Source organism: Genypterus blacodes, unplaced genomic scaffold (assembly GCF_046128005.1).
Source record: "Genypterus blacodes isolate CSIRO-AG114 ecotype Tasmania unplaced genomic scaffold, CSIRO-AGI_Gbla_v1 ptg000022l_1, whole genome shotgun sequence".
Lineage (NCBI taxonomy): Eukaryota > Metazoa > Chordata > Actinopteri > Ophidiiformes > Ophidiidae > Genypterus > Genypterus blacodes.
The window spans coordinates 2,387,242-2,410,084 of NW_027466835.1; the positions used below are offsets into that span (position 1 = coordinate 2,387,242).

The window sequence follows — 22,843 nt, forward strand, 5'->3', positions numbered from 1 at the left end:
ACAAAAACTTTTGTAAGAATATTATCTACAACAGCCATACCCAAACATAAGAATGCTGTGCCCAATTTGAAATCTGTAAATCTTTTGCGGCCCACGCAAACATTTAATCACAACACTGATCAACACACCAGACTCCTAGCATAGCATGCAGACAGGCAGGGGATCTTCTGGTCCCAGACTCGCAAGTCCCAGCGTTAGGTACTCAGTCTAGTAACTAGACTCTCTAAATTCTTCATGTGAATGAGAGCATGATTGTATGGTGTATGTTAGGTGTACCTGTCTATCACAGGGCTGTTAGTGTTGGTTAGAGAATGGACAGAATTAAGTCTTGTTACAACATATTTCACGGCTATATCAAAACTCAGTACCGCGCACCATGCCACACTAATAAGAGCTTAACAATTCAAATAAAAACGATGCCACAGTATCAAAAAATAAAATGGTCATGATGGCATAAAATGTAAATTTATTCACAGTAGTTGAGACGTACAATTAAATGAGGTTTATCAAAATTGTGGTTAGAAATGTAGTGTATTCTGATTTGCTCAAAAATAACATCTTGACTCCTTCAGCCATATAATCCATTGGCTTTCAGTTGACCTGCATCACTTCAGCGACTAGCAGTGAGTTTCACCATAGGGGCACGTGAAACCAGACATCCAGATATTTCAACACCGATAACCAGAATACATGATCTTTGATTTAAATAACAGTGGAATCTAAAGAAAGAGTGGTACTTGTACAGAAAAGAAAGATTGACCCATTACGGAGAAAACACAGGGTATGATGGCTTCTCAAAATGGTTCATCAGTGAAGACAAAATTAAAAGCTTGAGAAATGTTTGCAATGAAAGATCAGACTGCAAAATTAGTATTGTGAAAAATTGTGCACTTCCCCCCAAGATATGTTAACAGATACAAGCACACAAACATGAAAATAGCAAACATCTAAAACAACAATCATCTAAAAATGACACATTGCTCTAAAAACTGATGCTCCACCATTCACAAATGTGTGGATCACATGAGGCGGCAGTGGCTCTTGACTGAGGTGGTCCAGCGCAGCCAGCTCAGATTGTCATCTCGGTATGGCGGGTATCGCAAGACATTAAATCTCTCCATAGCCCATCCCCGCAGCAGGCATGCTCGGCGGTGGCTGAACGTCTCAAAGCCCCAGATGCCATGGTAACTGCCCCAGCCACTGGCCCCTGGAGGGAGGAGAAAGGGGATTTTTTCAATCCATAATTTGTCATGGACATTGCCTAATGATAGACAATGAAACTGTAAATGGCAGTTAATGTGTTGCCATGGCAAATTGAAGCATGTGAATGGAAGCATTGTTTTGCATGTGACATTGTGTCTTTAAAGTAGGGCAGTACTTACCTACACCTCCAAAGGGGAGTCCTGGTAGGGTCATGTGGACTATGCCGTCATTAGCACAGAAGCCTCCACTACTGGAGTTTTCAAGCACAGTGTTTACTACCTTGAAATAGAAAAACAATGGTGACATCAGGACGATGTCTGCAATAATGAAGTAGGGATAAGTTAAGATAATGTTTTTTTTTTTTTTTTTTAAATCAAGAAATACTTGATAAACATACAAAGCTCATCAGCTGCTACTGAGTTCTATGTTCTTACAGGGGATTCATCAGAAAAAACGTAGAGGGCTAGGGGCTTCTCCCTTTGATTGATGAAATCGATGCCCTTCTCCAGAGAATCAACAGTCATGATTGGCAGGATGGGTCCAAAAATCTCAGTCTTCATCAAGGCATCACTTTCTTCCACGTCCACCACCACAGTGGGAGCTGAAGAGAGCAACAGTTTCATACATTTTGAGAAAACATTTTGCTTTATACCAATGTAGGAATGTTGCTTCATTCACCTTCAATTGCTGCAATGCTCAGCTAAACACAATCCACCCTTGCGTATTTTTGCATTAGACCGAAAGTGTGTGGATTCAGCATTTTCAATTTATTATATTATTTCAATTATGAACTCTTAATGCACAACCAAACTATGATAAAACATATGGACAGTCATCATTGTCGTACCAATACAAGACTAGCAAATGATAATCAGAACTTTTCCAAAGGTTTGCAAGTTTGGTGTAAAATTGCAGGACCACTGTGAGAAATTCTAAATTGGGACATTTGATGAGCTTGAACATGCACAGTAATGCTGATGAATGTTCCTGGTTGAAATAATCATGATACACATGGTGGTATACATTGAAACATTTAAATAAAGTTTTTTAATGTAAGATGCTGAAAAAAAGGGAGAAAAAGTGTCTTCTGAAGGTGTTCTTTGATAAAAGTGGCACACCAGTGTTACAAAATACAACCTAAATCTCTTGACTAATAGACACTAATAGTTTATTTAAAATCATTCTCTTTAAATTTTTTCAGTATTATATATATATTTGTTAGTTTGTTATACTACTATTTAACCCACCTATGTATTTGTCATCCTGGTTGCTATCTCCTCCCACAACCACTTTGCCAGTTGACTTGCCAAGCAGTTCTACTAAACGAGTCCAATGCTGATGTGACACAATGCGGGCCAGGTCAGGACATGTGTAAGGGTCTTCGCCGTAGAAATCTTTCAAGGCTTCACGCAAGGCCGGCAGAAGGGCACTGAGGGTGTCCTGTGAACACAGAACATAGTCTGGTGCCACACAGCTCTGGCCAGCATTGAAAAACTTGGCCCAAACCAAGCGGCGTGCTGCAGCTGTGACATTCACACGACCGTATATCAGGCATGGACATTTGCCACCTAGCTCCAAAGTCACTGGGGTCAAATGAATGGAGGCTGCCTGCAGAATGCTGCGTGCCACAACCGATGAACCTAGAATGAGAACAAAGAGATGAACGGGAACAGATTGCAGTTCATCTTCTATCATTGCATACAAAATGTCATATCAGATTTCAGATAGGGCAAGCACGCACGTACGTGACAGGGGAAGGAACAAAATGTCTGATGTGTAAACACTTACCTGTGTAAAAAATGTGGTCAAACCGATTTTCAAGCAGTGCCTTGGTCTCATCTGCTCCACCACGCACCACAGCATAACAGTCCTGCAGAAAAAAGAGCATTAATGGTTTGCGCTTGTTCCGAAAACAGCAACATTCTTCAGGAACTAACCAACTACGCATAGCTTTTGTGTATAATTGAGTAAATGCAACTGATTAGCTTGTGACAAAGAGCAGAGCAATGCATTACAGAAAACACTTTTACTGCTTTACCTGACACATGTATTTGGGGATGAGCTCTGCTACCAGACTCTCCGTCGCTGCACTGACCTCTGATGGTTTGATTACCACACAGTTTCCTACATGGTGACATCAACATCCAGTGAGTAATGGAATTGGTTATTTTTGCATATGTGTCATATAATTGTTCAATTACCACCACCAATCACCATTTGCACAGGTCAGGGAAACGAGACCTTAACTTTTTATGGCCCATGTAAACCGATGAAATTCAAATCTGACAGACTATATTATACAACCTGCAATACAAGTAGCTTTGTTAAGAAAGTTTTATTATTGTTAGCTAATGCAATAGTTTTAACTATAGCAACTTTCCTGGTTAGCACACTGGTTAGCGCACTGGTTAGCGCACTGGTTAGCGCACTGGTTAGCGCATAGGATTACAGACTTTAGACAGAATTTAAGTCAAACAGTGATGTTGGTGTTTGTAATACCAGCAGCGATGGCTCCAATCATTGGCAAGAGAACGAGCTGCAGTGGGTAGTTCCATGGCGCAATAATTAAAACAACTCCTAATGGTTGTCTTCGTACGAAGCAGCCGTCTAGCTTTGTGGCCTGAAATGGGCAGAAAACAAAACTTGTAAAGACAATACCAATGTTTGAAAGATAAGATTTGAAGAGGTTCAATCCACAACTGCATCAACTGACTTGTTGAACAAGTCTACATTCAAGGACAAATACTTCTAGTGTGGAGTACATGTAAATGTGGTTTCACTCATAGTTAAGCTGTGTGAAGAAGACATGTATTATACCCAAGGTGTTTGTGAAATATTAAGCTAAGTATTGTAAATAGTTACTTGCCAGGTTTGTGTCGACATGTTGGGGCTGCATCCAGCTTCTTAGGTTAGCAATGGCATAGTGCAGTTCGTTGAATACTATGTCGACCTCCGATATGATGGCCTCAAATTTTGGCTGATCGACAGCAACAAAAAGAGAAACATTAGGGGGCAAAGAAAATCCAAAATGCATGACACATTAACCAAGGCTCATTCATAAAGATCCAGTGCATTCATTTGTGCATTGGTGCACCATTGCTGATGCGTTATTGTATGGTGCGTCTTAAAGTTAAACCCTATGAAAAACTGTACATTAACAAGATGCATTTCCATGTTGCCAAAAATACAGATTAAATACATCTTTTCTTTCTCAAAAGGCTTAAAGTTTACATTGTGTAGCATTTGGCTGAACTGAACTTAATCTGAGCCAATCAATATTATGGTGTCATTGTGGTCACACTGTATGAGACTGATGAGGTAAATGAGCACAATCGCAGCGAGTTGATTTGAAAGCATAGCCCGCATTTTAGATGCTTCTTGGGTCTGTCAGAAAATACCAATGGACAGTGCATTTGTGAATGCAGCCTGTGACTGCGACTGTGCTCTGGAATGAGCCAGAAGCCAGGACATGCAGTGCAGAAAAAAAGTTTGATGCTGCAGGGATGGCTTATGTGTTCCAGATCATTTGCATGCTCAGTAGCTAGAGTATGGCAGGATTTGGGAGCCTGTAGGCTCACCTTCTCCTCTGACAACAAGCCATATTCTATTCAGAAACTCTCTTTCGCAAACGTTCTCTACCACACTGACGATGTCTACCCTTAAGAATGTCGGCAGGTGCAATGCAGACAATCTAGGGCAGCAAAGAAGTGAACACCTGGTTTTCAAAGATGGTAAATCATAGACGCAATTGCCTTTGCCGTAACAGTGACCTGCCATGATAAATCAGCTGTAGTGAACCCCCTAAGCCAGTGGTTCCCAAAAGGGGGGGCGTGACCCCTAGGGGGGCGCAGAGCTACTCCAGGGGGGGCGTGGCACGGGACCGGTAGAGGAGCGATATGAATAAGTACCGCCTCAGGTAAATGAATGAGGCGATACTTCTCCGTCTCGCTGCAGGAGAATGAGCGTTTTTAATGTCAATACCATAGTGGTACCGCATGTAGTATCACTTCAGAAGTTAGCAATGGACTGAACTTGTTACAGTCAGGGTTGTATCAGAAGTAGACAAAGACAAAAGATAGTTCTTACAGACTACAGCTAGCAGTGCTCAAGGATTGTAACATGGTAAGTGTTTCATCTTACGTCTTTTGAAGTATATACTAGGGTCTTGAATGTGGTAATAGACAAGCCAGACAGACAGAGACAAACAGATATAGTACCTTTCCAAGGTCCTTGTGGAGTGAATCTAAAATCAGCTGCTCATTCTCTTCCATCATGGACAGAAGGCTAGACAGCTGGGTTAGACGGAACTGCTCTGGTACAGTCATACCTGAGCAAAATGCTGAGCGCAGCCTGTCCACAACCTGTCTGTGGCTATCCATTCTTTCATCTGGGGCACAAGATAACAGAGCATTTCGTTTCAACTGTTGTGAACATACACAAAACAACAATACCTTCTTTTAAACACAAATGTCAACATACCAAAACATGGAAATGGAGAAAATACAAAATATTTCATTACACATAATTTGCTAATGTGATATTTTCTTTTGTCACCTTGCTCCTTTCATTTTCTGTCTTACCTTCAAGATGCCACTAAGAGGGATTGTTTCAGAGATTAAACACTACATCCTTGATCTAGGTCAGGGGTCAGCAACCTTTACTATCAAAAGAGCTATTCTCAGCCGTTTTGGCCCCAAAAAAATGATGGAACTTTAACAAAGAAAACGTTTAAAATAATGTTATTTTTGTTGGACGATTGCCATTACTAACTATTACTAGCAATAGCGAAGTGGAGAAGTTCTGTTCTGAAGTTCTGTTATGTTTGGCCCATCAGAGTTCATATACCAGCACAGTCGGCTCAATATCGTTCACATCCTCATTACAGGTAACTGAGTCTACTGGAGCTGAGCTGATGTCCTTGATTTGCTGACTGGTGATGTTTGTCGCCAGTTTCATGTCTCTCTCTCTGACGGTATTTGCAGGGAGAGGCATGTCTTTAATCTCTGTTTTGTCTTTGACTGAGAATAGATGCGCTAATACTTTAATTAACACATCTTTCATGTATTAGTCACCCACAAACGGCTTTCAACGGCTTTCAGTGCTGTACTATCTCCTCATTATTAAATACTAAATAAGATAATCGTCTTTAATGTACATCTTTACTTTTCACTGCCAATGGGCCCTGATGGGATGTATGAATGGTTGGACGCGTGTTTGGTGGGTTGGTTGGGTCTGGGGGGGGTTCAACACTGTTTTTCTCTCTCTATTCTTGTGTGCATGATCCGATTTATCCTTTAAATTTAATTGGGCTGTGAAGGAATGCACCCGCCCACACAGCATGCTACAATGGCGCTGTCTGAGCGTGCGTACACACGTACACACATACACACGTACACACACACACACGAGTACACACACACACGCACGCGCAAGGTAGAATTTCATTTGTATTAAGCTTGGACAGGTTGAATACAAAGTGTTTCAGGGTTGGATTGCCGCTCGTAAACAGAGTCGGGTTACATAGGTGTATTTATTCTGTTTATTTCCTGGGAGTAAATTCTCTGTTTCCTGTTCGGTGATGTAGGAGACATGAAGAGGGTCTCTCAATTTTTCTTAATCATTCGATACTGAACAGTCATCATTTTGCAGATGTGCTAGCAAACACACCAAATGTAAGAGGTGACGCAAAAATAAGTAACTCTCAAATTCAAAGGGCGCTAGCGCGAGTAGCAAATTGGCAGCAATGGCCACTAGCTCAAACTGGATGAACTGGGATGAAATAGGCTGGACAGGGCTCACCTGCGCAGTGTGAATGTTCCAGTTGAACGTGAAAGAGATGCTGGCGCAGGTTATGGGGAATGAGGTCTTCGAGAAGCCCCCAGGCTCTTTGATCCCTGACATCTAAGCCTGATCAAGGCACTTCTCAAAAAGCATATTGGAGTGTTTTCATCAATTTCAGGAAAAGGAACAGACTTTATGCTGGGCCAAACAACATGTGCTATAGGTTCAGGGGAAGTAACGGACTTGAATGCTGCACTTTCAAAGAAATGTGTCGCTTTCAAAACATCAAACAAGCTCTGTATCAGAAAAGAATGCTCTTCTGAATGTTTTTTGATGTGTGGCCTAGATTGTCTATCTAGCCATCTTGCATTCCGTGTTCTGGTCGATTGATCAAACTGGCAAATAGTTACATTTTCTACAGGAGTCATATGATCTACGTTGCTTTGGGACAGTTTAGATCTCACAACTTGTCATGTCTCTTTCAAAATGGAAGTTAAGAGTTTGCTTGGTTTTCGGTGTTGACTGACAATGTTTGTTGTTTTTTGTTTTTAATTTCTTAATTGGCTGATGATGGTAGGTACATGCTAGCTAACACTATGGCTTATTAACTGCTTTGACCACGCTTAAGCTGGCAATAGCACATGTCTATTTTGTCTCTTATCCGTAATGAGGAATATTTACATATATGTTTACAAGGTGAAGTGGGTGACATACATACACAAGTCAAGAGCGACAAAAACAAGATAGAAATCATGATGCAAACCAGTTTCGTGAAAATCTGATAAACAAACGCACACATAGAGTGCATGTATCAGCGCTGCAACTTCAGAATGCATAAAGTACGAATGTTTTTGGGCGACAGTGTATTTAAAAACACCGCCTGCAGTACCTGATGGTCAAAAGACGCCACGCGGTGACGTAGCGGTTAGTGGTCGTACAGTTTTGTTCATGTCAGACCTTGTGACCATGTTATCTTAAAAAAGTTGTCAACTTCATGGCAAAATTGGAAAATCGATAGTTTATTTTCCCGCTATCTGTAAATTCGTACTAACAGGCATAAGTCTGTGGTTTTGGATGATTAGTTATAAACGAGAACAATAAATTTGCATACATACCTGTTAGAAGCGCACGCTGCCACAAGTTCAGCAGACGGGTGATCACTGATTAGTTTCCGGGTTTCGCGTCTTACCAACCGCAGCTCCTGTGGGTGCTGCTGCTGCTGATGGGAGGGGAACGAGATTTTGCCTAACTTGATGAACCGGCCTGAAACCAGTCGGATGGGAACGCCACCATAACCTTATATCGCCTTCAACTCCGCGTGTGTACCAGCATTACATGTACAGACAATAGTCCATGGTTTCAAATAATATGCAAATTTAATTTCGTACTACGCTAAAATTGATATCGTAATTTTACACCCAACAGACTATGATTCTCCGATTACGGATCTGCTCAGATCACCCAAGCAAATAATTTACCGTAAGTTGTAATGAAATGAACATTCGGGAGAAATAATGTCACTTAAAAAAAAATAAAAATAAGGGCTATATAACTTCAAAACTTACCGCGCGTGCGTTAGTGGCGTTTGAGTGCACTGGCGGAGCATTCAATTGGAAAGATTTTGGACAGGCTCTGATACACTTCTTGATCGATCGCATTTGTTTTTACTCAGACAGGAATACAGAGACGTGACAAGAGAGACACTTGTTCCAAACAAATGAGAATTGACTCCGTTAAAAGGAACAGACACACAAACATGCATCCATTCGCCCCGTAACAACCACGGAAGCGCCACTGTGTCACTGTTCAGAGTTGGTGGCTTATATAAAGTGGGAACGTAAAACGCCATTACGAAACGAAAAAGTGTCACTTTGAGGAAACGCACACTAAGCAGTCCTCTCACTGTTCCTCACAGCTTCACAACATGAGGGCGTGTGTTCTCCGAGGATACATCGGATACGGTTACAACATTAAAAGCCAGTTACTGATGAGAAGAATGGGAAGGAGTGCAAGCATGCAGCTAGTCAGACGGCAAACGACGCAAAGACGACACTATCTACTTCATGGAACGGTCACGTGTGATATTTCACCATAGTGGGGCACATAATTATATTCGAGGGCCATGAAGAATATAAAGCTACTTGCTATTACAGCAAAGGCCAACACCACTGTGCAAACAATACAAGGGAGGAATGCTGCCAGAAAACTGCTATTCTTGTAAATACGTTGACCATGTTACTCAATGCACTCTGAAATGCCTTGCCAATGTCTTACTCTTCTTTATGCAATCACACCAAGGTTTGTAAGTACTGTGACATTCATGTTAAAGGCACTTTAAATAAAGCTGGATATGATTTCATTCGCAGAAAACGCGGTCTTCAGTTGCATTTGATTGAATATCCTCTTAAATCAATACCTCAAATCCTGGCAGCGTGAGACGCACGGCGAAGCAGGTATGGGGCGCACATAAATATTGTCCGTCTTCCACCGACAATCTGTAGTATATCAAGTTCATACTGCCGACCTTTAAATGTCTTCACCTTATGGAGAAACCCCCTAACAATCCATATATTTTGTTCAACGGGATCCAGGAACAGTAGCGCCAGTTTTTTTGGTCATCAGGTGGTGCGTTGGATTTATGCAAGCCTAGCCGTGGAGCGTGTGTTACCGTGGCAACAAAACACTAAGACTTGAGCGTGAGTGTGGCTACCCAACACCTGAAGTATAATTGTATTAATACTTTCTGTAAATAACGGTGTATGTTTTATCTTGTGAATTAATCTTTTTTGTTGCTCTTAATATGTTTATTGCACCAACTACCAAAACTAATTCCTTGTAAGTGAAAACCTACTTCGCAATAAAGCTCTTCTGGTCCTGAACCACGCTCCATAGAACAGCCACTAAGTGCTCTTAAAGGACTGGTTGGAAAATAAACATGGCAGCAGTGAGATAGAGCCGTGACTGGGATTAGGCAATCCATGTTACATAACAAATTCCACAATGTCCATCTGTCAGTCACAAGTTCTGATTCAGGAACATCTGGCTATGTTGCTTTCTACAAGTCACGCTTAACCCATTGCAAGGCTCCGAAACCCACAATGTACCCGTAGACTCGCTGTACTGCATACCGTATTCTCCAAACCTGTACATACTTCTATCAAATACCAACTGAGATATAATACAAAAACAGCAAATGCACATCCCTGCTCTTCCTGCTGGCTCACCTCAGTAAATCAGTACTCAAATCCCTTGTGTTACAGTTGTTTTGTTTTTATACACAATCCATTCAAACTGAACATAGATCTGTATTTATAGAAAAACTTTATTCTCACAATATCAAAACTGACTTAAAGGAATTAAGAGGGAAAAGCAACATGAATGTAAGTGAGTTTGGCCAGTCAAAGAGAATGGTGTTTGCTAGCTATGTAAAATAGAAGAGAGCAGTTAAAACAAAACGTTACATCTTAGTGACGGATGAAAAGGTAATTGAGCATTTAATCCTGGCAGCAACAATTACACAAAAAAACAAACAAAAAGCAATGTAAGAAGGCAGGCAACGAAGGAATTCCTGAAATGAAAAATAGTGGAAAAAGTTCCTACAGCTGCATATCCTTCCAAAGCTAAACCTAACTGATGGGGGGGAAACACTACAAGTGTAGTAAACATGATGTGGGCGAGGAAGGTTTTCATATATAAGGAGTGGGAACACTGACAAAGAGGTGTCAAAGGGGAGGGGAGGAAAAAAACTGATGGCCATCTTATACAGCTGAAAAAGAAATTACAGTCATGGGCCCAATTTCCATCTTGCCCATGATACTGTCACAATGACTGCTCTGTCAGGGTTGGTGCAGTGGGGCAACAATCCAGCCTTTTCGTGCCAAGGGTCTACTTAGCAGGGTCTGGCAGGCTTTATGTACAACTGCTCCATTTCAGCCTGACAGAACTGTTTGACAGTAGGATGGAGGGCGACTGGTGTGAAAAGTTACTAGAGATTCGTCACATCACGTCTGTCTGGTCAAGATTGTCACAGGAAGTAGTCGGCTACGGGCTTCTTTGAGGGGATGCCTCTAGTCTCCTGTGGTGCGGCCTCGAATATGATGAACTCCCGCTGTAGATGTTCATCAAGCTCCAAAATGGCTGCCACATTGCCACATCTAGTTGTGCAGAGAAATGGAACTTGTTAGGATTTTTCACAAAGTGTGTGCCGGCCACAGAAAGCAAACTGGAAAGGTAAATCATTGAATAATACATGAAATAGGATTTGCCGGGTCATTTATGTCTAAACTAGGTCACTGGTATTAATTTTTATAAGTTGCAGGATTGTGGAGATATTTGGTGTTAGGGTCAGTAGGTCTGCAGGCCTTGGAAAGGAAGGAGCCTTATGGAACTCTGTGCTATGGCTTCAGCAGCACAATACGCCACTTTGCAATCCAAACCCATCATGGCGATTCACATGTATAGAAATATGCCTCTGCAACATTCTCCGAGCTACTTTGTTTAAATGCAGACATTTCTGGGTCAAATGTCATAAGAAAACATAGTGGGGCAATGGTTAACATTTTTATTTAGTCATCACTGCGACTCCCAGTGTTGATCTGTTTGCTCCAGCTGATGCTTAAGGAACCAGGTTAAATTTTTCTTTTTGCTCTTCAGTCCTCACGCTGTTTGCATGTTTCTCTCATGGTGGAAACGAGTTATGCTGCTTATATTAGACTGCTGAACACAGATTACTGGTATTTGCACTGCACGCAACTACTTGGTAACACGTTTCCAACTGTTACCTACCTGTAGCAGTAATTGGGTGCTGACCACACCGTGAGCACCGTCTCATTGAAGTGCCACTTGTAACCCTCCATGACGAGCTGATGAGCTCGACAGATCATGTGGATATCATTGGCAGCGTTGAACTGGGCCACCACGTCACTCCCAAACAAGTAGCCAGCGCCTCTGGGACTTACTCCCCACCCTGTGGTGTCTGAATCATAGAGAGGAAATGCAGGAGTTACATTTGTTACATTATTATGTATTAAAGTATACAGGGTTACAGCTGATTTCAGACGTTAAATCTAAGACTTTTTAAGAACTATTTAAGGTATTATGAAACTATTTTGCGTCCATACTGGCAAAAAAAGTAAATTAACTTATTCACAACTCAATGTGTTGGACTGAACATTTATTCTCTCGCCCTCAGATAAGAGAAGACAACCCGCTGAATTTAAGCATATTACTTAGCAGAGGATGAGAAACTAACCACAATTCCCTGTGTAGTAGTGATCAAAGAGGAAGAAGCTCAGCGCCCAATCCAAATCCAGTGGGCAGGCATAGGAAATGTGGCTCGGGGAGCTGTCCCTTGCCATCACACCGGGGTCCTGTCCTCTTGGAGTCAGATTGTTTGTGAATGCAACCCAAAGCGGGTTGTTGACTCCAATTAAGGCTAAATACTGGCATGAGACCAATATTTGACAAGTACTATGAGGGAAAGCTCAAAACTGCGGGAAACCATTGAGAGGTTAACGGCTCAATGTTGTGGGCAAGCCTTACAAAGTCCATTGATTAATTAGACTGAAGTCAATGCAACTTTATAAAAGTAACATTAACTTAATAAGCCAATCAATCTTTGTCATAATTATATTTAAGACATTTTGAGGCCTGAAATTTAGATTATTGGACATTTTAAGGTCCAGCAGAAACCCTGGTACAGAGGACAATGCGAAGTTTAAAAAGGATGCCAATATACCTTCAGGGTCTGACCACAGGAGGTCACACATGGGGCCATCATGGGGCACTTCCTGTTTTCTGTCAATGGTTCGTATCTGGTCCAGAGTTTGAATGGAGGGAGAGAGGCCACCATGCACACAGAAGATCTGAAAAACAGTAAGAGTAATTTATCCAGTGGTGGACAAACATTTTCTGGTCTGTACCAAAATGACAACTTGCTGAATGATAATTATGATAAATTGAAAAACAAAGACATGGGTCTGACCTTTCCATCAATGATAGCAGAGAGGGACAAGTAATCAAATATCTCGGTGCAGTATCTCCAGACGGTGACGGAGCCGTACTTGCGGAGGCACTCATCATAGAACCCATACACTTGTGTGATCTGCCTGGACTCGTGGTTTCCCCGGATCAAAGTGATCCTGTCAGGGTAACGCACCTGAGAAGCACAGAAGAAAAGTAACTGGTGAGCGATTCTGTTTGTCAACATGAGCATAAAGTAAATATTAACTCCCATCAACATATAATGCTTCCAATCACATAGCATGTGGCAGTTGCTGCTGATTTACAGTGTTTCTCTGAATAAAGCGGGGCGAGGATATTTAGAGACTGGCAAAATTTGCTTACAGAAGATTTTCGTAACCAATGCTTCAAATTCTCTGTGGAAGGCAGACAGTATTTATGTAGGCTTCTTACTTGCTTTGCCGTGCGTTCCAACTCAAACAATAATGATGAGAATAATGCTTAGTCTAAGGTATTGTGCCAACAATATATAAGAACTTCAATTTTATCTTCATGTTGTGCTCTTTGAACTTTTGAAAAGCTTCTCTGTGAATCCACACTGCGTTGAGAAAAAGGTGTTAGTTTGGAAGTGACGAAGAAAGTTTTGTGTACCTTAAGAGCTAGGAGAAGGAGGAAAGTCTCCACACTGTAGAAACCTCTGTCCACAAAGTCACCCATGAAGAGATAATTTGTCTCGGGAACGTCTCCACCAACCTGCCATGTGTAAAGATTAAATTAATGAATATTACATTGTCTAGAGATTACAAATTCCTATTTCAATAGAGATTAAGGAAAGACATTGGGGACAAAAGCTGTTGTACATACTTCTTACATTGTTGAGCAGTAATAGAAATACAAAATTCTGATGGGTTGAACTTACTCGAAACAATTCTTTCAAGTCATAGAACTGACCATGAATATCACCACACACCTATGGCAGGGACAGAAGAATCAATGTCAATACCAGTTAAACATTTGACACTACTGTCAATGGTAAACAAGAACCATTAAAGGATTTACTCACTGTGACAGGAGAGTCTACTCTCTGGACATTGCTTTCTTCAACCAGAATTTCTCTGAAAATACATTCAAATAAACATTTAAATGCCAGGTGTAGCCAGATGTAACCAAGTTCAGCTGAAACCGGCTCTAGAAAAATGGCACCATGGCATGTTTGAATAAGCACAAAAGGTGCCCGGTGGGATTATCCCAGCACTTAGTGTGAATACTGAAAATCACCAGCAGTGCCAGAAATAAGTTATTTACTAGGAACTTTGTCTGAAAGGGCCTAGAGTGGCGGGCCACAAGGGAGGGAGTCGCCGTAGAGGGGAGGGGGCAGAGTGTGCAAGGGTCTTTGTCTGTGGTTGCATGTGTTAACAGGTGATTTTGTTCTTCACAAAATTATAAACAGGTATAACAATGCAGAGTTACACCTTTCTTTGTGTGGTGCACACAGACGTCGTAAAGAAGACTACAATTACCTAGCTTTGGCACACAGAGCTTTGACTTCATTTTCTTTGATGAGCTCACAGCGTCTGAGCTGCTCTATCTGCCGATCCAAGTCACTGATATCCCCCATCGTCACACACATAGGGAGAGCCGTTTCCAGACTCCGGACACACACCAGGACCACTGATATAGCAGATTTGTCGTCCCCAGCCACAGCCACAAACACACTCCTTCAGGAAAAGACAGGCCTCCTCAACTCTTTATATTCAGAAAAGAACCTGTCAAGCAAAAGAACAGAGGAAGAACAGTGTAATGAACAAGTGAACCTCAGCCGAAAGAAAGTCTGGTCAACGAACGCATTTAGGGCAAAGGCTACAGATAAGAAACCCCAATGAATACAATCTGTCAATCGATGAAATGTCACAACACATTCCACACTTGACTCGATTTTCTTCAGATACGGACGGAGGGTCAGCTTAATAACTCTGATACAGGTGCAGCATGCTACGAAAACAACAGAAACGTAGCCCTTTACAATATTACGACACTAGTATACCGTACCAAAAATTAATTTGGGACAAGTCTTCGGTATCCATGAACACCTCGTCAACTTGAAGACAAACTTTCCATGCGCATTTACAAAACTTGTTATTTAAAATAATTCGCATTAATAGTTTTATACAGGCCCCGCGTCCCAGTTAGCTCACGAGAAAGCCAACAGACAAATATTAGCGCTGGCGTTAGCATATCAGCTAGCACCACTGTTAAAGACGTCGGCGAGCAAGTTAACGATGAAGTACTTTCGCCTTGATATATGTAATTGAGATTGAATGTAATGGCTCATTGTACAAAATGAATCACTTGTGTACGCACGAAATTGAGAATCGTTATTGCTTGAATCGTCGATGTTAGCGTCTGCTGGCTTACACCGGCGGCATAAGCGTTAGCCCTTCTCGGCTAACTTCCCAAGCAAGGCTGTTGGGCTAACTGGTACAACCACGTTTAATCAAGTTAATTACATAACCCGCCAAATTATCAGACCAGAAAAGATAAAAAATACTGTCAAAGAAATGATAAACAACCGCTGTCTTACTCCGTGGATTTTTCGTCTTTCCGTCGTTTACCGGGCCGTGTTGGTAGCCGGTTCACCCCTGTGTCGTAAAAATCGCAGCTCCTACAGCTTCCGGTGAAGGGGCGCGCATTGCGCAGTCTCGTCGAAAATGCTTTTCCAAAACACATTCATGCGAAATGCTTTTGTGTAGCAAATCGTTGTAGTGTGTTACACGTTTGATTTTATTCTATAGTTACATTTCAGGTATCTACAAATACATTTTCACTGGTCAAAATGATCTTTTGACCAATGAAGCTGCTGTATCATTTTGTATTGATGTGCAGTGGCATAGCTAGGATGCCATCCTCGAATGGGCATTTGGGTGTGTAATATGGGCAGCGGGTGTAGAAAGAAACATTAAGTATATATAAATATATCTATATGACACACACAATTTTAATGTAAAAAAATATGTAATATCTGAGCAATGCAATGCTCTGCAGCACCATAGGCTGATTTCCAAATATAGAAATGTTCGTTACAGACGCAGACACGCTCATCCTCCACAGTTGTGTGAATTTGCTGTTGCTCATTGTTTGCAGCATTACCCTACATTCACATAGGAGACAGAGAAAGAACTGCAAAAGCAAATGTGAAATGATTGATACCATGGATCAGCAGGTGAACTATTATGGTTAAAATGAAGTCAATGAAGTTGGAGGAAATCTCTAACTTGTATTAATGCACACAATATATAATGAATGTACTGCATATGTGTTAACAGTGGTACACCTGAAACAAGAACATTTCACTGTATGGTAATGAGTGAAAGTTCTATTCCGTAAATGATGGGGCACAACCTCATTTATATATTATACTGTTTATGGGAGGGTAGAGCTGTTGTGTAGGGATTGGAAAGTTCCTGGTTCAATTCCGGGCTCCTCCTTTCGAAGTGCTGTTGAGCAAAGCACTGAACCCCTAACAGCTCCTGATGTGCAGGTTCCTTGCATGGTATGAACCAGCCCATTGTTCATTTTATCTTGGTCCTCCTGAGACACGAACAGGCGACCCCTCGGCCCTACCAGCCAAGTGACTCTGCAGACTGAGCCCAATTGGCTATCGCCATGTAAGATGAGCCTAAACTTGCAACTGTGAACATTGTTTTTAGTGCAAGTCTATTTTTTTGATGTCATAAAGCTGACTCACTTCTCATCGCACCATGTCGCCACGGTAACTTGTGCTCCACAGCAATTCTGGTCTGTATTTATGTGAGCTTCTTACTTGCAAAAAGTGACGGGATTGCAACTAAAACTATTGTAATGAGAATAATACTCAGTCTAAGGCAGGGGTCTCCAACCTTATTATCTCTGGGAGCTACTTTGACAAACTAAAAGTGTCCGAGAGCTACTCATGTTTTACATATTGGTAACATTTATCCACATGGCTGATTCTCTTCCCAAACCAGCTGAATAAGCATCTTTTGTGTAAACATTTACAAAATCTTGATATCCAACACTCAACACTCACATTTTGTATCAAAATGCACTTCAATTCAGCAACATAAGCTTGTTTTTCTCTGAATACATTTTCAGTGTCAAGCTCACACTTAATAGATTCATTCTTAAACTTGATTCCTTCATATATCTTACAAAACTTTTACGTTATTAAAACTATATATTTTTAAAGGCCTTTTCATCCAGTTCTCCTCTGTAAGATTAATCAAAAATGTTCTAATCCATTTTGGTTGGTGGTATATGGACGAACACATTACGTTTTGGAATAGAAGAGAAGATCACAACATCAAAGATGGTCAATATTGTCATACATAATTATGAATAGAACACAGCAGGCAAGATGCATTTGTAGTAACTTTAACAGATGCTTAGGTTCATCTCACAAGTCAATTAACTTACTGGTAATGTAGCTTAACTTGTAATGTACTTTTCATATTTAATGATACACAACATCATTACAGATGTATCATTCAGAGACAATTTCACATTTCTTTCATGGTTGGAATGGCATTTCCTCCTCTGCTTTCCATCATAGTTTTAGAAACAATCAGAACCAAATAATTTATGTGGCCATTTGCAATACAATGTGATATTGTGAAAGGCATAGCACATATGTCTAAGATACTGTATATAACCTGTCTGATCCCATTTTTTCAACTATGAACATTTCTACACTGCACACAAAATGTGGCCAATACACATTAAGCAAGTTCCTTTCAGTGTGGTTGTTCTACATCTTCATCCAAAGGATCAGACAATGAAAGACTAACAAGGCTCTTATGTGCTCTCAGAACCTCAAACACTGCTGCCAAATTGTGAGAATTAAAGTTTTCATGGCTCAGGTTTGTATGAGGATGGGGTACTGGTCCCAGGGGAGGCCTGCTCAGAGGCTGAGGGCTCTGGGACCTTCGGGTGACTTGTTGCTGCAGCTGGCTCTTTCTGAACCAGCTCTGGCTCATCCTGGCCTGCCTGGGGTGGGTGGACCAGGACACGGTCAATGATACCAAAGTCCTGTGCTTCCATTGGGCTCATGTAGCGATCCCTTTCCATCACACCCTCTGAGAGAAAAGGAAGGTGGAGAGAAATTAGTACCATTTACAACTGTCGTTCTGGGTCACGCATCAAGGGCTGAGTGTTCCAACCATTCAAAGAAGAAATGTCAGTGAAATATATAATATATAATAAATATATAATCTACTCCTTTATCAATGTTACCACTACACATTACCTACTGATATTAAAATGTGACCCCACCACATCTCCATCACAAGTAATTGCAACATATAAATGAGGCTTTAGTGTCTGATTTAAATACTATTTACAGGAAAACCTGCACATAAGGCATGCAGGTATGTAAGTACAGACAAAAATGAAAGCAGACCTGCATACTCAGGAGTGGTGGCAGAGAGGGGAAAAGGGGGTCTTGCATAGTAAAGCACATTTCCTTGTTTCTGTCTTTCGCCCATCATGTTTGTCTACTCCCCAATCAACAGATTTCCTCACAATATCTTATCAATAATGGCTCATTAGTTTCACAATTACATTGCTGAAGACCATTTAAAAGACAAACCTAGACAGTTGTTCCTTCTCAATCCAAAGTGTAGATAAATACTGCCTTGTAGACTTACCAATGATTTCCAGTGGCTGCTGAGTATGTTTGGCGTAGATGATGTTGATCTGTTTCTTAAGTTTCAGGATCTCCTCTGCCTGGATAGCGATGTCTGTAGCTTGACCCTGGGCACAGAGTATAATTTAGTGGTCCACTGACGACATACAACATTCCTATAAGAATATAGACCAAAAAGAAAGAAAAGTGACCAAATTCTGAAGTTGTGTTCCTCCTCACCTATATAGAGTATACTGTTGTGATATTTGTTTTAATTTTTTAAATGTTTTCTTAACAATCAATGAACATTTGATTTTTGCATCAACAAGAAATGGAACGGTTGCTTTGAAAACCTACGACCAATTCAAAATCTGGGAAGTGTTTTTCCACTTTAGTTTTGTTCCCAGATCCCAGAGAACTTTGCTTTTGCAATCATCACAACACTGCAGATTATTCTATTTCCCTTACCCTGGCCCCTCCTGAGGGCTGGTGAACCATGATGCGGGCATTGGGCAGTGAATGCCTCATGCCCCTCGTTCCTGCTGCAAGGAGCAGACTGCCCATACTGGCTGCCTGGCCAACACACCAGGTGGAGATGGGGTTAAGGATGTACTGCATGGTATCATAAATGGCCAGGCCTGCTGTCACCACACCGCCTGAGGAGGAGAAAGAGAGTAGATAGCAGATGAAGAGAAGAAAGAGAAGGAAGAGAAAGCTTTTGTTATTTAACTACTTTTGAGGGGAGTGAAAAATAAAAACAAGCTATATAACTATATAAAAAGTCAAGGGTTAAAAACATCTGAGTGTCTGTCTGGCAGCTGGGTGCGTGTATGTGTGTGAGCTCCAAATCGCATGAAACGACAGATGTCTCAAACCTGAAACATAACGTGCATTGTGGGAAAAGAATGTGAAACAATTCCATAACACTTCAGGGTTTGTAGTATTAAGAGTTATTATAGAGTTTGACGGATGAACTTTCCAGATGTTCAGTCTCCTTACCAGGACTGTTGATGTACATATGGATGGGCTTGTTGTTGCTCTCTGACTGCAGAAAGAGCAGCTGGGCAACAACCAGACTGGATATGGAGTCGTCAATCTGAGCAGGAGGTAATAGTGGAGGAGATGTTAGAGAGACAAACAAACACCAAAAGCTAAACCTAGATTTATATCTTCAACATCTACTTACAGGACCCATTACACAAATGATTCTCTCCCTTAGGAGGCGGGAATAGATGTCATACGCTCTTTCTCCTCTCCCCTGAAAATGAATGACAATTGTTTCAGAATACTAAAAAAACAACTTAATTTAGTGCACTAATAGCGAACAGAGAAACAGGTTGCAAGTTTGGCACACTGGACGGACCCTACAGGTTTTCGTTATTGCAGGGTTTTATACAAACTCAACAAAAGCACCTGCGTATTTTCTGAGCTTACTGCATTGTTTTTTAAATTTTACAGCATAGAATCAAAGGTTGTGCAGTTCCGTTTCCTGCACCAGCCTGGTGTGTGAGAAATTGTAGAAGCGACAAGAACATAAAGGTTATTATTTGCATGTAGATGGTTAATTTTACTGCAAAAATCAGGAAATTACAGCAGCAAAAACAGAATTTTGATGGGGCAAAACTATTTACAGGTGAATACATTTCTCACTCACCGTCTGCTCCACAACTATGGGTACGAGTGGACTTTTCCATACAGAACTGTGTTGGATGGATCTGTTGTGGGTCAGTGTCAACCTGCCAACCTGCAACAGCCTCTGATTGAGAGAGAGCAAGAGAGAGACAGACAGATGTAATTTGTTACAGCCTTTTAGTATTGGTTCCCTTGTTAACTTGACTTCTTGCTGTCACCAGTTGATCTACTATGTGAAGGCTGTGTTTTATCCATAATAGATCAGACAACTTCTTATGGATAAACACTTTGTGGGTCAAATCATGCAGCACATATGGAACAGAGAATATATTGTGCTGGCATAATAAACCATAATTATCGTACCACCACCCAACATTTTGCCAAGTGCTTGCTCACAGGGGAATAGCTTGAATGCTTTGTGTAATGTGCCCTCAGATAACGTTTGCTGTGATTTTATGCTATACTAATAAAGTTGAATTTAATTATTATTCCAAACATTGGCAGACAAACCCCTGATCAACAGTGCCATTAGTAAACTGAAGAGGCATAACAGCTGATGGTCGGTATCCTGCCACACACTTAGGAAGAGTCAATACACTGCGAATTCCCTTGATGGCAGCGGTATCCCGTATGTTCACCCTCTCAAAATAGTGACTTGCTCTCGTTCTCCACGATGCTTCTGCTATTTCATATGTAATACCTGTAGGGGGTAGGGTTCCTTAGAAATATGGGTCAAGGAAAGCATCTGCAACGCGATCATTTTAAAAGGAATTTATCACTACAGTAATTAAAAGTAAATGAAAACCAGTTAGGAGAAAATATAATAAGGAACCGAGATTGTATTGCTAAAGAAACTGTTTTAAGCAATGTGTTTAAATGGTATCATTGAACTAGTACAAGACTGACGTAAGTTTACATGCGATGCCTTGACGTAACTTGCGATGTGTTTGCACACGAACACATTCGACATGAACAAATTAACAAACTCCATCTGTGGCAAAATGTCCGCTGACAAACAGTTAACTTCAGTTAAAAGAGAGTAATATTCACCCGTAAAAGCATTATGTAGCCTTCTCCACTCAACCTGTGTCACCCCAACGCACCGGAACCAATTCAGTGTTGATACCACTTCCGTTTCGCTTGTTTGTATTACAACTTTATTTAAACCGTACACATTCACAAACAACATGTTTTTCCATTCTGTATCATACAATAATTAGAATAGTTTGTGTTTGGTAACATGCTGAGGGGGGAAAAAAAATCCTGATCCTGATTGTATTAAACGGAGGCGGGGGAGGGGGATAACATAAATTAGAGAGTAGAGGTAAATAAAAGTACATTATGTACTATTAGTATGAATACTACTAGTATGAATTCCAAATGTAACGGTCTCCAGGATTGCAGTTTTTTTAAGTGATGACTTGGCATTGTTTCCCAATATTCTCGATGTCTCCAATGTTGTACAGACAGCTTCCAGTTGCTAAAAAAATTGCATAGACTTTGCCAGTAAATGAAGAAGAATCTATGATGTGTGACACTGTAAATGTGAGTTGTTCCTCACAGGGATAAAACTCTTGACAATGACTCCTGCCATTGAGTGGGTTGGCTTAAGATGCTGCAGTTACAAACATGCCTCAGTCATTCTGAACCTAGGTTTCTGGAATAAACGGTTTATATATAAAAGTTTTCTGTAGTTCCTTGACTCTGTGTTTTGTTGTTTTAAATTTGAGTTAAAATGGTGCACTTTTTTGGTCTTTCATTTGCCTTGTGAGCTTGCAAGGCAGACTCTGCCTCTTACCATCAAGAACCTCTGGCGAAACGTCTGTCCCCACACATCAATTTGATATTATATGATCCCAGAGTTTCTACACATCATCTCTTTATCAGACATGATGGCCCGGACTTATTGAGTCGAAGTACCAATTAAGTCACTTGTTTCTCATAAAACAAAAAATAAGTTTCTCTCCAAGATCCTTGAAGAAGCTGTCGCTGATCAGTTATGTGAATTTCTACTTGACAATTGTTTATTCAAGGTTTTTCAGTCTGGATTCAGAGCCCGCCATACACAGAGACAGCAATGGTGAAAGTCGCAAATGACCCTTTAATTGCATCAGATAAAGGACTTATTTCTGTACTTGTCCCAATAGATCTTAGTGCTGCATTTGACACCATTGACCACCTCATTCTATTACAGAGACCTAGGAACTGTATTAAATTGGGTTACATCGTATTTGTTAGATCGATTTCAGTTTGTTCATGTTAATGAATCTTCCACACACGAAAGTTAGACACAGCATTCTTCAAGGTTCAGTGCTTGGACCAATACTATTCACTCTGCCCACGTAAAACAAATTTCAAGGACTGCATTCTTTCACTTATGCAATATCGCAGAAATCAGGCACATTCTGTCATCGAATGATGGAGACAGAAGCCCTAATAAGACTCTCCTGTTGGTCCAGAAGGCAGCTGCACATGTCGTGACCGATACTAGGGGAAAAGACCATCTCTCTCTCTTTCTCTCACCAACGGTCAAGGTTGCATAAATATATTTTTTCTTTAACATCGATAAGACAAAAATGTTTGGATTTTACAGGTCAATGATGTGTC

The 22,843-nt window shown here is 40.9% G+C and overlaps 3 protein-coding genes across 5 annotated transcripts; all 3 read right to left on the minus strand.

Moving 5' to 3' along the window:
• Positions 1 to 435: 435 nt before the first annotated feature.
• Positions 436 to 8,744, minus strand: aldh3b1 (aldehyde dehydrogenase 3 family, member B1). 3 transcript variants are annotated; one of them, XM_076142835.1, is made up of 11 exons: positions 8,550 to 8,744; positions 8,100 to 8,200; positions 5,421 to 5,590; positions 4,070 to 4,180; positions 3,703 to 3,823; positions 3,242 to 3,327; positions 2,992 to 3,073; positions 2,451 to 2,843; positions 1,638 to 1,804; positions 1,383 to 1,482; positions 436 to 1,207 (listed from the first exon to the last, which is right to left on the minus strand). In XM_076142835.1, exons 3-11 carry the CDS (start codon positions 5,580 to 5,582, stop codon positions 1,020 to 1,022), a joined length of 1,410 nt encoding a protein of 469 aa, XP_075998950.1. In that variant the 5' UTR covers positions 5,583 to 5,590; positions 8,100 to 8,200; positions 8,550 to 8,744; the 3' UTR covers positions 436 to 1,019. The 3 variants fall into 3 exon arrangements, with proteins under 3 accessions (XP_075998950.1, XP_075998949.1, XP_075998951.1); XM_076142834.1 differs by having other exon boundaries at positions 8,100 to 8,203; XM_076142836.1 differs by lacking the exons at positions 8,100 to 8,200; positions 8,550 to 8,744 and adding an exon at positions 4,956 to 5,151 and having other exon boundaries at positions 5,421 to 5,512.
• Positions 8,745 to 10,288: 1,544 nt separating this feature from the next.
• On the minus strand, positions 10,289 to 15,621 carry LOC142992619 (serine/threonine-protein phosphatase 4 catalytic subunit B). Its single transcript, XM_076143106.1, has 9 exons — positions 15,527 to 15,621; positions 14,466 to 14,711; positions 14,009 to 14,060; positions 13,865 to 13,915; positions 13,597 to 13,698; positions 12,968 to 13,141; positions 12,722 to 12,848; positions 11,770 to 11,959; positions 10,289 to 11,138 (listed from the first exon to the last, which is right to left on the minus strand). The coding sequence occupies exons 2-9, from the start codon at positions 14,573 to 14,575 to the stop codon at positions 11,009 to 11,011; spliced, it is 936 nt and encodes a 311-aa protein (XP_075999221.1). The 5' UTR covers positions 14,576 to 14,711; positions 15,527 to 15,621; the 3' UTR covers positions 10,289 to 11,008.
• Positions 15,622 to 17,339: 1,718 nt separating this feature from the next.
• On the minus strand, positions 17,340 to 21,366 carry clpp (caseinolytic mitochondrial matrix peptidase proteolytic subunit). The gene is made up of 7 exons (XM_076143258.1): positions 21,287 to 21,366; positions 20,259 to 20,360; positions 19,791 to 19,862; positions 19,604 to 19,700; positions 19,073 to 19,260; positions 18,627 to 18,732; positions 17,340 to 18,056 (listed from the first exon to the last, which is right to left on the minus strand). Exons 1-7 carry the CDS (start codon positions 21,296 to 21,298, stop codon positions 17,830 to 17,832), a joined length of 804 nt encoding a protein of 267 aa, XP_075999373.1. The 5' UTR covers positions 21,299 to 21,366; the 3' UTR covers positions 17,340 to 17,829.
• Positions 21,367 to 22,843: the final 1,477 nt, after the last annotated feature.